At 33.7% G+C, this 14,799-nt stretch overlaps 3 protein-coding genes across 3 annotated transcripts in view; all 3 read right to left on the bottom strand.

The window, feature by feature from the left end:
• Nucleotides 1–14,799, bottom strand: part of LOC133203926 (histone deacetylase complex subunit SAP18-like) — a 37,498-nt gene that overhangs the window by 16,500 nt on the left and 6,199 nt on the right. The window lies entirely within an intron of this gene.
• On the bottom strand, nucleotides 4,486–5,910 carry LOC133204004 (uncharacterized). The gene has a single exon (XM_061339793.1). The coding sequence runs from the start codon at nucleotides 5,908–5,910 to the stop codon at nucleotides 4,486–4,488; it is 1,425 nt and encodes a 474-aa protein (XP_061195777.1).
• On the bottom strand, nucleotides 7,819–9,305 carry LOC133204003 (uncharacterized). Its single transcript, XM_061339792.1, has 2 exons — nucleotides 8,549–9,305; nucleotides 7,819–8,444 (listed from the first exon to the last, which is right to left on the bottom strand). Exons 1-2 carry the CDS (start codon nucleotides 9,303–9,305, stop codon nucleotides 7,819–7,821), a joined length of 1,383 nt encoding a protein of 460 aa, XP_061195776.1.

Here is a 14,799-nt window from a genome sequence, read left to right as displayed (position 1 = left end):
TACGTATAGCCTTTTATATTAGGTAACGCCTGGAGGTGTTCCGCCTGCAGTCTAACAACTCGATCATGAAGGAATCCAAAATCCTGATTTTGAAATACGAGAACAAATCTAAATAAGCCACGAATTATATTTTCTTCTAACCTATACTTGAATTATTGCTTCCTCCATGTCGTAGAAAAAGAATAATTTATTGTAAAAGTGTAAGTAAAAATAAACAATTCAGTTGAGATGTCATGATTTCACCTGTGTCGCCAACAATGAGAGCATGTCAATAGTAACCGCTCGTTAGCTGAATCCACACTTTACAAAAGTAATGTCCCTTGGCCCCCATCTTTAGGGGGGGGGGGGTAGAATTCCCACAGTGGCCTTTGAAACTTTTTAACTTTGTCATTTAACAAATGATTATTGAATCTTGTGTTTTGATTGCCCCAGGATGGGACTGGCAATACATTGAAAGAAAAATTTTTCATCATAGTGAATTTCTCACAGTGTATCCATATGTTTGGTAGTGTAAAGAAGAGAAACATTGCTCTTTTCCCTTTTGACCTTTTGCTTGACCCTGCAAAGGGAAACAACTTTTGCAAAATGTGGATTGGACTATTTGTCAGTCTGTCACAGTCATGAAGGAGATACTTAATATGTATTTTATATCTGAAAGAAGTTTGATTTCACGTTATTGAAATTTTTTTTACAGTTATTATTTACACATGATAGATGTGCGCAACTAATTTTGAATTAATTTAGGAAAATTCAATGCTATGTATTTTTGTAATTGATATTTTTTTTCATGCTTTGTTATACATGCATGGATAGTGCAAAGTTTGTGTGATCAATATGTTACTTCAACAGTTTTTTATCGGTAATATTGAAATTTTGAACATTGATTTTTCACATATTAAGGATGTACAAATCATATTTTAGAGTAGAAAAATATCATGTCGATTTTGTAGTTTAGCTTTATTCATTCTACTCGAAATTGAAAAAAAAAAATCTGTAATTTGTATTTTTTTCGTGCTTACATTAATTACACCTATATTCAAGATAATTTTGACCCCATATATTTTTAATTGAATTAGAAAAGCAGAATGTTGATTTTTTAAAATTATTGTTGAACTGAGTAATTCTTTTTACTCCACTTGCACTGACAGAATAAAGTTAAGAAAGCCATGTTTATACTTCACACTGCACGTACTGGATTTTGAGATTTTCAAAATGATGCCGTGATCGGAAGGTCGTGTGTTCGAATCAAGGCCGCGACTGACCTAAGTCGATAAAAAAAAAAAAAAATAGGTAGCAACTGTTCCTTCGCCGAGCGCTCGGCACTTTGAAGTGAAAGTTGCGGGTCCTTCGAATGAGACCTTAAAAACCGATGCCCCGGACGTGTCACGGTAAGCATTGGCATGATAAAGAACCCTCACTGCTCAATGACCCTGAGTGCCGAGTAAAGGTCTAAATTTGAAGCCCTTCACCGGTATATGGTGACGTCTCTCTATGAGTGAAAAAATTCTCGAACAGGACGAAAAAAAAACACCGATCAATCAATCAAAATGATGCTTATTAAAACATTTTTATTAAAAAAAAATTCAAGAAAATTCATAATTATTAAATCCTTTTTTCTAAGCAAGGACGTTTAGCATAAATATTTATCCATTTATAAAATCTAATTGCAGAATAGTCTTTTAAAATGCATATTTACTTATTTTTATTGAAAAATATCATAAAGAATTTAACGTACCACAAGTATTTTTTTTTTCATACTCTGTAATTAACTAATCACCCCCCACACTTTTTCGTGAATTATATTTATTCATATAAGAAACGTGCTATACAAGACTTCATTTTGTTAATATTAAATAGAGTAAAACTTGTACAGTTCTACAATTCACCCACAATAATATAAGATGTTAAGAAAGGAATGGAAACTTGTCGTTAAATCGCACATATTGAGAGACTACACCATGTACCAAAGAGTTGATGTGTATCTCCTTGAAGCAAGTCAAAATTGTAATCATGACCACGATTGAATCCTTAATTACATGCATATATCAAATATAAACGGTAGATTTTTTTTTCATTTTAAAAAAATATTATACATTTTTTTTCCATTATGCTTGGAGGTTTATTTAGATAATGCCCTATCCTTTGGTCAGCATTACTAAGTGTAAAGATTCCTATATAATGAGTACAACGTGGTCAACTATTGCTTAATCTGAGAATCTTAGAATTAAAAAAAAAAAAACCCTGAGTCGAGTCGTTTAAATTTGTAGTTCAGTGGTTACTTCACCGGATCAACATATGGTGCACAGACAGCAGCTTGGCAGAGGAGTTACTTTGAATTTGTCATCTTGTGTTAAGAATTATCTTTACTATTTATTGACATTCAAGATAATGCTGCTTAAATGTTCTAGACTAGACCTCATCATTCGTGCAGTTTTAAAATGTCCTGCCGTTAGATTGTCATGGATAGGTATAATCAAAATGAGTCAAGTAAACTAGTATATTAAAAAAATGCTTTTCGAGATACTCAGTATTTTAATTAAAAATGTAGGGAGAGAGAGAGGGGGGGAGAGAGAGAGAGTTGTTAATAATAAAGATGTTAATAAAACAGATTTTCTTTCGTTTTTATTTTGCTTGACACATGTGCTCTATCTTCTCTAACTTCTATTGTTCAAACTGAAAAAAGAAAAGATTTTCACGTATAAACTTGATTTGAAGGGCCATAATAAATTCACAGTCAGAAAATAAAGCTCATTTTCATCAAATGATAATGGTGGGGGGATCTCCCCCCCCACCCCCCCCGTATGCAAGTTATTTTTCAATAGATCATGGCAACATGCAAGATAACTATGTCAACATGCAACATTATCATATATAAAATGTCAACATGGAAAATAAATGTAATCAACTAGGAATTTGGAAATTTTTCCAAAATTATCAAATATCGCCCAGATATGATTTCCAGCATGCTAGACGCAACTTATTTATTTTTGCATGTGAGATAAATATGTTAACATGCAACATATTAATTCATACCAACATGCAACTTATCTATGTTGACTTGCAACTTATTTATGTCGACATGCAATTTATGTATGTAGAAATGCAAAATAATTATGCACATTTGTAAAACAACTCTCTACATACTACTGCATAAAATGTACAATATAGTTAATATTTATATGCTTGAATGAAAGTTACTAACACAACCGTCTCGGGTATGATATTCGTACCAAAACATCTATGATTATTTGAGCACCAAATTTGTACCCAAAGGTCCTCAAAAATTCAATCCTGGAAACTTCGTTTATATATATTTTTTTTTCATATTCTTCACACAGAAATTCAAGGTCAGTTGTTACTCTTTCGTACTACTGCTGGTGCTCTAATATATTTGTTTAGGACTAATGTTGCTGTTTGTTGCTGTTTGATTGATTGATTGATTGATTGTATGTTGTTTTACGTCCCATTCGAGAATTTTTTACTCATATACCGGTGAAGTGCTTCAAATTTTAACTTCACTCAGCACTCAGGGCCATTGAGCAGTGAGGGATCTTTATCGTGCCAACGCCTCGGGGCCTCGGTTTTTTAAGGTCTTATCCGAAGGACCCACAACTTTCACTTCAAAATGCCAAACGCATGGTGAAGGAACAGTTGCTACCCATTTTTTATCGACTTCGGTCAGTCGCGGCCATGATTCGAACTCACGACCTCCCTATCACGGAGCGAGCGCTCTACCGACTGAGCTACCCTGAACGGCTGTTGCTGTTTGAATATTTCCAACACATCCATGTATCAATAACCCGGGTTAAACTCATCGCAACGGGTAAATTGAGGAACGTAGTGCGTAGGGACATTTCCGCAAATTCGGGGGGGGGGGGGGAATCATTTTTACTTTTCTGCAAACGTTTCATTAATTTTCCTATAGCTTTTATGATACTTGATCACGTCAACATATTTATCTCGCTTGTTAACATAAATAAGTTGAATGTCAACATAAATAAGTTGCAATCCAACATATAATTAAGTTGCATGTTGACATATATGGTGCATATTAACATATTTATCTCGCATGTTAACATAAATAAGTTGCGACTGGCATGGTGGAAGTCACATCTGGGCGATATTTGATAATTTAAAAAAATATCAAATTCCTAGTTGATAATAAATGTATTTATCTTGCATGTTGTCATATTTATGTTGCATGCATGTTGACATAATCTGTGGGGAAAAAAACTTGCGTACAGGGGTATGCCACCATATGATGCAGTAAAAATATTTTCTATAATATTTAATTTTCAATTTACATTATATCATAAATAAATGCACTGTGTATTTGAAAGGTTATCTTCATATTTTTGGATCAAAATCAATGTTTTCGTCAAAGTGACCAAGCTAATTGGTCACACTTTGAAGTTATAAATGTTTGATTCGGAAATTATAGCTGCGATTCAGATGATTCCGGAGTGTTACTGTATCTGTAAACTTTTACTTTACCACCTGTGGTCCCAATCCATGTAATTCCTTACAAATGGACATGCAAGAAGGTTCTAAATTCTCTTGCATGTAAATAATTTTTAAAAGCTCTCCATCTGAGTGAATAATATGGATAAGACTGTTGTATATGTCTGTTACTATAATATTGTGCTCGGAATCACACACACATGCGCTCGGGCAAAACGGATTCTTCTGGTTAATACCACATCCACGGTACACAAATCTACTCACACCACTGGAAGATAAAATATGAACCTCTCCAACATCACACTCTTTCATGTCGATAACGCATATATCTGTGTTTTTGTTTTGTATAACTCTAGTGGGAAATGTAAATAGTCTGTTGTTTTTGGCATCGAATTCAATTTCTTTTACCTTCCTTCCACTTAAAGTTATGCTTCTGACCAATCGCCTACACGTGCTATCTGGGTTATAAGGATCGTCATCTCCACAAAGTGTTATGAGCAATCCTCCAACGACAGACCAGCAAATTCCTGTTGGAATCAGAGGTTCCGTTTCTAAGACGAGTCTCTCTTCACCCGATGATGTCAATAATCTGATGCTTTTGGAGTCTAAGTCTGTAAAATAAATATTACCATAGGAACAGACCGTAAAATCTCCAAATTCACAGTCCACTTGCTTGTTGTCCTGTGATGTTCCGTTCTGATCAACAAGCAAGCATCGTGACTCTTCATAAAGCCATGCTGTATTTTCGGTTAGAGAATGAATTTGTTCGATTTGAGATTTTTCCAGTTTAAAACTAGAAATAATATCAAATTTGAAGTCATCAACGTCCTTTGAAACCCCAATCATTTTCTCTAAAGAAAACTCCTCCAGTTCTCCCGGAAGAAAACGAATCGAAAAGGCATTATTAGAAAACTCATATTTTTCTTGTTTCAGTAGGTTTTGTAATTGTATGTATATTTCAACAAGATTTGAATCACTCAAATTGCTCTCTTTAATGAAACACATTGTTTTGCTGATTTTCTCTCTCTGCTTTTCGATACGCCCCTTCGTGTTTTCTAGATATTCTTTCTTTTTCGTCCAATGATTTTTCAAACAGCTCAATAATTTGTCCTTAACGTTGGATAATGTTTGCACAATTAAATCAAACTGATTTTGAAGTTTTTCTTCTTCCTCCAGTTCATGAACTGCGCTCAAATCTTCTTCTAGTGCTTTTAAGTGATGGTCTCGAATTTCTTTAAACTCCGATTCAATGTTGTCATGTATTCGGTTAGCTATGTTCCTAATAGAGTCCCAGTTGTGGTCCTTGTGATTCGCTTTTGCACATGACAAACACAATGTCACTTTACAATCCTCGCAGAACATATCTAAAAAGTTTTTGTTATGTTCATGACAAAGACCTTTAGGAAACTGACAAGTTTTCATATCTGGTAGATACCATACGTCCGCCATGTTTCACGGTATGTCCTTTAGTTACTAGGAATCTGTTACCCTCCAACAACACAGCATTCAGACAAGATACTTATCGATTATTACTACATGTAGACAGTCCCGACTGAATGACCCACTTTACTGTATAGGTAAGCAAAGCGTTCGTTCGTCTACGACAGGAGAAAATGTGACACCAGTTGCACAGATCAGTGGACTTAGACACTTAAAATGCAATAAAATGTAAACATAGGTAATGCGAGATAATCAACTCGGCTTCGTGTCGTCTCGTGCAGGTACCTGTCAGGTGTAACGAATGCGAAGGATATACCCCATGGTTTATTCCCCGAATATCTACTCGCTAAATCAACTATTTAATTATCACACTCAATTAAGAGGCCCTTTAAGGGGTCCAGGTAGAGTTTACCTGTGTTACTTTGATTTAGCAACTTAGTTAAAATTAAATACATTTTTTTCCTGATAAAATTGTGCAAAGCACAGTTTTATTGATTAAATAGTAACTATAATTGAAGGCACGGAACAAGTTTTATTTTTAAAATATTTCATTTAAAATTTTAAATGGAAACAATACTGCACAGTAAATGCAATTTAATATGTAGATAGCATGTTCATTATTTACAAATATTATTTTTTCAACTCAACATTTGACACTTGGAGCACTATTTATATCACATTTTAGAATTTTAAGCACTGCTTAATATAATTATATTAAACATGGAGAAGGTTTTTATCACATCGCATTTGCAGGCCCGTAGAACGAAAGGGGCGGGGGGGGGGGGCTTTTTCTGAGTATAGACTTTTCCTGTAGTATAGTCTTATCCTGTAGATTTAATAAGTAAATTTTCAGATTTAGATGCATGTTGTTGTATGATTGATCGATTGATTGTATGTTGTTTTAATTACGTCCCATTCGAGAATTTTTCACTCATATAGAGAAGTCACCATATACCGGTGAAGTGCTTCAAATTTTGACCTTTACTCGGCATTCAGGGCCATTGAGCAGTGAAGTATCTTTATCGTGCCAACGCCTGCCGTGACACGGGACCTCGGTTTTTAAGGTCTTATCCGAAGGACCCGCAACTTTCACTTCAAAGTGCCAAACGCATGGTGAAGGAACAGTTACAACCCATTTTTTTTTATCGACTTCGGTCAGTCGCGGCCGTGATTCGAACTCACGACATCCGTATCACGGAGCGAGCGCTCTTCCGACTAAGTTACCCTGAACGGCTGTTGCTGTTTGAATATTTCCAACACATCCATGTATCAATAATCCGGGTTAAACTCATCGCAACGGGTAAATTGAGGAACGTAATGTGTAGGGACATCTCCGCAAATTTTGAGGGGAAAAATTCATTTTTACTTTTCTGCAAACGTTTCATTAATTTTCCTATAGCTTTTATGATATTTCATCATGTCAACATATTTATCTCGCTTGTTAACATAAATAAGTTGAATGTCAACATAAATAAGTTGCAATCCAACATATAATTAAGTTGCATGTTGTCATATATATGTTGCATATCAACATATTTATCTCGCATGTTAACATAAATAAGTTGCGACTGGCATGGTGGAAGTCACATCTGGGCGATATTTGATAATTTAAAAAAATATCAAATTCCTAGTTGATAATAAATGTATTTATCTTGCATGTTGTCATATTTATGCTGCATGCATGTTGACATAATCTGTGGAAAAATAACTTGCGTATAGAGGGCAGAAATATGCCACCATATGATGCAGTAAAACATATTTTCTATCAGATTTAATTTTCAATTTACATTATATCATAATAAATGCACTGTGTATTTGAAAGGTTATCTTCATATTTTTAGATCAAAATCAGGGTCTTCTTCAAAGTGACCAAGCTAATTGGTCACACTTTGAAGTTATAAATGTTTGATTCGGAAATTATAGCTGTGATTCGGATGATTCCGGAGTTTTAGTGTATCTGTAAACTTTTACTTCACCACCTGTGGTTCCAATCCATGCAGTTCCCTTACAAATGGACATGCAAGAAGGTTCTAAATTCTCTTGCATGTAAATAATTTTTAAAAGCTCTCCATCTGAGTGAATAATATTGATAAGACTGTTGTATATGTCTGTTACTATAATATTGTGCTCAGAATCACACACACATGCGCTCGGGCAAAACGGATTCTTCTGGTTAATACCACATCCACGGTACCCAAATCTACTCACACCACTGGAGGATAAAACGTGAACCTCTCCAACATCACACTCTTTCATGTCGATAACGCATATATCTGTGTTTTTGTTTTGTATAACTCTAGTGGGAAATGTAAATAGTCTGTTGTATTTGGCATCGAATTCAATTTCTTTTACCTTCCTTACACTTAAAGTTATGCTTCTGACCAATCGTCTACACGTGCTATCTGGGTTGTAAGGGTCGTCATCTTCACAAAGTGTTATGAGCAGTCTGACGACGAGAGACCGGCAAATCAGAGGTTCCGTTTCTAAGACGAGTCTGTCTTCACCTGATGATGTTAATAATCTGATGCTTTTAGAGTCCAAGTCTGTAATATAAATAATACCATTGGAGCAGACTGTAAAATCTCCAAATTCACAGTCCATTTGCCTATTGTCCTGTAGTATTCCTTTCTTGTCAACAAGCAAGCACTGTTGCTCTTCATAAAGCCATGCTGTATTTTCGTTGAGGAATGAATTGAATCGATTTGAGATTCTCCCAGTTTAAAACTAGATATGGAATTAAATGTGAAGTCGTCAACGTTCTTTAAATGCCCAATCATTTTCTCAAAAGAACACTCATCCAGTTCTCCCGGAAGAAAACGAATCGAAAAGTCATTATCAGAAAACTCGTATTTTTCATATTTCAGTAGGCTTTGTAATTGTGTGTAGGTTTCAACAAGATGGGAATCACTCAGATTACTCTCTTCTATGAAAGACATTGTTTTGTCAATCATCTCTCTCTGCCTTTTACGCCCCTTCATATTTACCAGAAATTCATTCTTTTTCGTCCAATGATTTTTTAAACAGTACAATAATTTGTCCCTAACATTGGATAGTGTTTGAACAATTAAATCAAACTGAATTTGAATTTTTTCTTCTTGACTTCTGAAGGTTGCCGAATTTCTTTCCTCCAGTTGATGAACCGAGCTCAAATCTTTTTCGAGTGCATTTAAGCGATGATCTCGAATTTCTTTAAACTCCGATTCAATGTTTCCATGTATTCGGTGAGCTATTTTCTTAATAAAGTCCCAGTTGTGGTCTCTGTGATTTGCCTTTATACATGTCAAGTACAATACCACTTTACAATCCTCGCAGAAAATATCTAATAAGTCTTCGTCATGTTTTACACAGCAAAATTTTGGAGACTGACAAGTTTTTATGTCTGGTGGATACCATACCTCCTCCATGCTTCACAGTAAGACCTTTTATTACTAGAAATTTGTATCCGAAACAATCGGACAAGATAGTCATCAATTTGCTAGACAGTCTCGACCGAATGACACGCTTTACTGTACAGGTAATGTGTTTGTTCTATTGATTTGATAAGGAAGATAACAATTTTAGATGCAGCACAGTTGCTTGAGCTTGATAATTGATATTTAAGACCATACTCGTCTTCTGTCAAGCGATTAGATGTTTGTTTGTTTAACGTCCCTCTTGAGAATTTTTCATTCATATGGAGACGCCACCACTTGCCGATGGAGAGCTGCAAATTTAGACCTATACTTAATTGACACTTAGGGCCATTGAGCAGTGAGGGATCTTTATCGTTCCAGCACCTACTGCGACACTTGCGTCGGTTAATACGGTCTCATCCGAAGGATCGACCGATCTCCACGTGCCGAAGGGGGATTCGAACCCGCGAAGTGATCATGCAACTCCTGAATTCACGACATTAGAACAAACGCGATAAGATGAAGGAAGCGTTAAATTTGTGATCTCAGGAAATGATCGAAGTATTGATAATTTCTTGAAGTGCAAAACTTGGTTTCATAGAAAACATGCAAATATCACCTTTTGAAAAAAAAAAAATCACAGTCTATGCAAGTTCACTGATAACGCTTAGATTAGGCATTAAAACACTTGACCTTGATATGAAATATTTTACAAATTCTATGGTTGTTACAATGACCTTGTTTGCAAATATAAACTGTCTGTGGGTAGAATGTTGACTTTTTTTTCATTCTAATTTTTATGGCAAAGTTATTTTTTCATACTGATTTGTCTACGTGTAGCTCCGATTTGTTCACTGGTCAATATTAATTCTTCTGTGTATTAATATTATCTGTTATTTCTTTAACTATTATACCTGTAGTTATAAATGATAATATATCAGAACGTTGAAGTATTCTTAGCAATTCTTCGTTTTTAATCACTTTTTACAGAAATTGAAGCCATCTTTGTAATTATAAGGGTTTTTGAGATATTTCTTTTAAAATATAAATTTTTATTTTTGAAAGTCAGTCGTTGTATATTGTTTTAATCAATAAGATATTAATCTAACCTTCAAAATCTTTAATTCATCGATATACATTTTGACTAAAACGCCCCTATGATAAAATATTTATATAAAACTGTTTAAAACTTCAAAAATCGGTTTATTCATATTTAATTTTCATTTTAAAGAAATGAATATGTAATCATCAAACATGATTCAACAATTATTGCATACAAGAGCATTTACATGCAAACAAATGAATCTTTCCTATATGTAACCTACAATTAAGACGTAGAATATAGATTAATGTGCATCTAGAAAGATAATTAATGTTGAAAATTAGACAGTCGAATATATTGTCCATTCTGCATGGTTTAACCAATTACTGCATGTGTTTGGATATTGATGACTTGGCGCTTGACTGACGTCATAGGTCATCTCGCAGATATATATGAATGCTTCTCACCACTGCCAACATCTCCCCATTCATATAGTGGTTGTTATTTGTTCAGTACAGAAGAATAACACAATCCTGGTCTCCATTCATATTGTTGGCTTGACCTTGGTGCCAGTTTGTTTGTATAATTAAAAGGAACAGGGTTCTCAGATCCGATGCAGACAAACTTGTGCTCGGTAGGCCTATCGATGTTGTTTCCACCGATCCAAAGTCCAAAATCGGCAGCATACGTCATTGCTATAGATACAGTATCAGATATATCGGTATTCATTGTTATACACATATTTACGAACACATCATAATTTACATGTAAGTATTAGTATTCGGATAAAGATTGCATTTTGTGTTCATTCACCAAATCACATTAGATAAGTACATGTATAATGTAGACTAATTTCATGGTAAATGATGAATTTTATATTGTTGCTATTTTCTAATTAGTGATTTCTACATTCAAAGATCTGAATCAAGAAAGACATTTGTCTTTTTGTAAATAGAGTACTCAACAGTATTTTTCTCAACTAATATTTTCTAATGTATAAAGCACACCTTGTGAGTTATTGATTTGGTAGGTAATACACCTGTTCCTCTGCAGTTTCAATCTAAAGTCGACGTCAGGGATTTATCAGCCTATTTTGGGAAATGCCATTTTTGGGGAATTGGGAAAATATTATCGGCTATTACATGTAGATGAAATTGGGAAAAATAAAAAATCTTGCTTACATCAGGTATTCAGATGTAATTCATTTAACATTTCAGCATGAACTCTAATTTGGCCAACCAAACAGACAATTAAATGTTATATGATCCAACTTCATCATGAATAATAGACTAATAAAACTAAATATGATTTCAATGAGTATAAAGTATTTATACAACTTGGGGTAGTACATGTGTGTATGGGATTCCAATTTAGGTCACTAGAATCTGTTTCTGGAGAATATATATGTAAACCTCCTAAAAAAAAAAAAACTAAGTTTCATTTTAATATGTAAAAATGCATTGAAAATATATTTTTCCATCTGAAATAATGCCTACTCATAGATCAATTTAAGTAGGTGGAAATAACTTAATAAATCCATATTATCACACAATATCACCGTTTTCAGAAAAACGGAAGAAATTCGGATTAATATAGTCGGCGATGTTTTCCAGTGTTTTTAAAACATGGGTTATGACTGTAACTTTGCTAAATGAGTTAAACAGAGGAAAATTACATGCATGACAATTTTACTTAGTTTTTTTCCAAGTTAATTAAATATAAAAGCCTTGTTCACCAATTGGGAAAAAAATACTGCCAAAATGGGAAAAATTGAACATATTTTCGATTGGGAATGGGGCCGAATTTCGGCCCCTGAGAAGATACTGATAAATCCCTGGAAGTAATAACGCATCAGGTCAGACTCGCTTACAAGCTAGATTTAATGGCGTCAACGTAAATAAGAGTTTCAGGATGAAAAATGTAACAGCTTAAATTTCTACCGTCTTTTCTTGTAAATGACCCAAAGGAGCATACAGGCCTCGTATACCTGCAGAAAAAATATATGTATTTATATCGAAAAAGCGCTATATGTGGCCTTTTAAAAGAGGAAATATTTCATTCCCTGTGTAGAATTCACACGCTTACAATCACATTTTGCTCATGCAAAAAAATATAATTAATAGAATCCTTGCATCTTATGATTCTGAAAAACGATTAACAAATCGCCCATCAACACGATTCATCAACGATGCACATTTTCTATGATAAATGTACATGTATACATACATACATACATATATATATATATATATATATATATATATATATATATATATATATATATATATATATATATATATATATATATGTATGTATAATTTTCAGCATTTCTTATTTCTTGCATAGGAGCCCCACTGCTGCAAATCTTTCTTTCATGTTGTCTTTGTTCATTAAATAAGTATATAGATGATCAGTTGTAAAAACTGTTGATCAAGATTTAAAGTTACATTTGAATAACTTTTTTTTCTTTTGTGAATAATGAAATGCACCTTTTACTACAAGGCTGCTTTTGTTGCTTACTTTACGAAATTAGCGACGCAAAAAAATTTTTTTTTAATCCAAATTACTAGTATGTTACCTACATATGTATACCGTCTGTATTACAGCAAGTATTGTAGATCATGATGTCATCGATGTATACATAACATGCATAAGTTCGAATGTTGTTGAGCAAATAATAAACAGAACAATTTCAATAGGTCTTTCCACAGAAAGGTGGAAAGACCTAATTAGAACTAGCACTTTAATTTGATTGTCTATTAATAACAATAAGATTTATATCTTTTCCATTAACTGCTCTATACGGGCACATATTTAAAATTCGGAGCCATAATTAAACTTAAGAATTACAAAATTGTGTAACTTCCATATTTTTGTTTAATTAAAAAAAGTTTAAACAAATAATAGACATGCTATACATGTAATTACTTCTGGAAATGGTTGTCTTTTTAACATACATGGGTATTTTTCAAAGATAAAATGGATTTTATGATATTTGAAAAGTGTGATTTAATGCTGTTCTGACTATATGTCACAGGTTGTGAAAAATGAAGTTCGCAAACGGGACTGGAACCCAGGGCCTCTGGCACACCATGCCAACGCTCTAACCAATGAGCTAATTGAGACCCTATATATATTGACCGATATTCACACACCTTGAAACCCGGTGACATATTCCCCCTGTATGAGAAATTTGTCCGCGAATTTTATGAGTTAAGGTATGTCACTCGTGAAATTTGTTATATCAAGGATTTTTTGAGAAGTATATTTTGGATAAGTACTTGTATAGTATGACTCAAAATCGCAGAGAAAATGGGGGGGTCAGTGTGCATATAACTGAGCTACGGTACAATTAAGTTGACCTTTTTGCACTTAAATTGTAACTCTTTTGTTAATCACTTTAACCGTTATCACATTTTATCAGATGTAACCATGGCAATAAACATAATCTTATTTTACGTAAAATAGTTTGAATAATATTTATCATTGAACAAATCATGCAAATTAATGCGCGTAAATTATTGTGGGACCTTTTTGCACTTAAAAAGTCTCATATTTAGGGTATCAAAAATCTAAATAGGCAATAGAATATTTTCTTGTATCAAACTTTTTACGACTGAAGTGCTGATCGGTCAGTAGTATCGAGTAGTTTAAAATAATGAAAGAAAAAGTTAGGGTCAGTGATGTAAATTTTGAAATATTGGTCAAAATATGCGATTTTCTGGCAAAAAACTGTGTAAATTTTATCTTGACTTCTTTAATATATCTTCTTTTCTTGGCAAAGTTTGTTGAGCGAAGGTGTAAATTTCAAAGTCTCTTAAGGTCAAGATCTAGTAAATGAGTTCAGACTAACTTTTTGGTACTAGATTCATTATGACGTCATAATCATTTTCAACTTTCTTTTTCCCGTACTTTACGCCTCTAATAAAATTATGTAGAAAATAAAGTATTTTCATGGAATCCAATTTGAAATCATGTGAAAAGTAATCCCAATACCTATATTCAATTTAATATTATTTTAAAGAAGAGGCCAAGAAGATACAAATTACCGTTTTCTGAGAGACTGTAGGCAATCTGGATACATTTCATTTGTCTGATTTGGAAAAAACTCCCGTATTCATGTCAGGTTTTCTTAATTTTTCATTGAAAATGACAGTTTAAAATATGATTTTTCGTCTTATTTACCTACAAATCATGCCCCGAAACAACTTCTTTGATCAAGCTAAAATTATAAAGCATCATTAAAGGAATTTATTTCTCAAATTTGAGAAATCTGTAGGCACCTTTCATTTACTAGATCTTGACCTTAAGGAATTCCTGTGAGGCCTATTTCTAGGGGAATTAGTGGGTTTTGTATGTTAGTGCCAAATGTCACTGGTAAAAAATCAAGTCTCAAATGGGACTCGAACCCAGGGCCTCTGGCTTACCATGCCAATGCTCTCTAACCAATGAACTAATCAAGAA

This window comes from Saccostrea echinata, unplaced genomic scaffold (assembly GCF_033153115.1).
Source record: "Saccostrea echinata isolate AGI-Se365-2 ecotype Australia unplaced genomic scaffold, CSIRO_AGI_Sech_v1 ptg000052l, whole genome shotgun sequence".
Classification (NCBI taxonomy): Eukaryota; Metazoa; Mollusca; class Bivalvia; order Ostreida; family Ostreidae; genus Saccostrea; species Saccostrea echinata.
The sequence above is the reverse complement of the archived record's forward strand: the minus strand, read 5'-3'. Positions and strand labels throughout refer to the sequence as shown.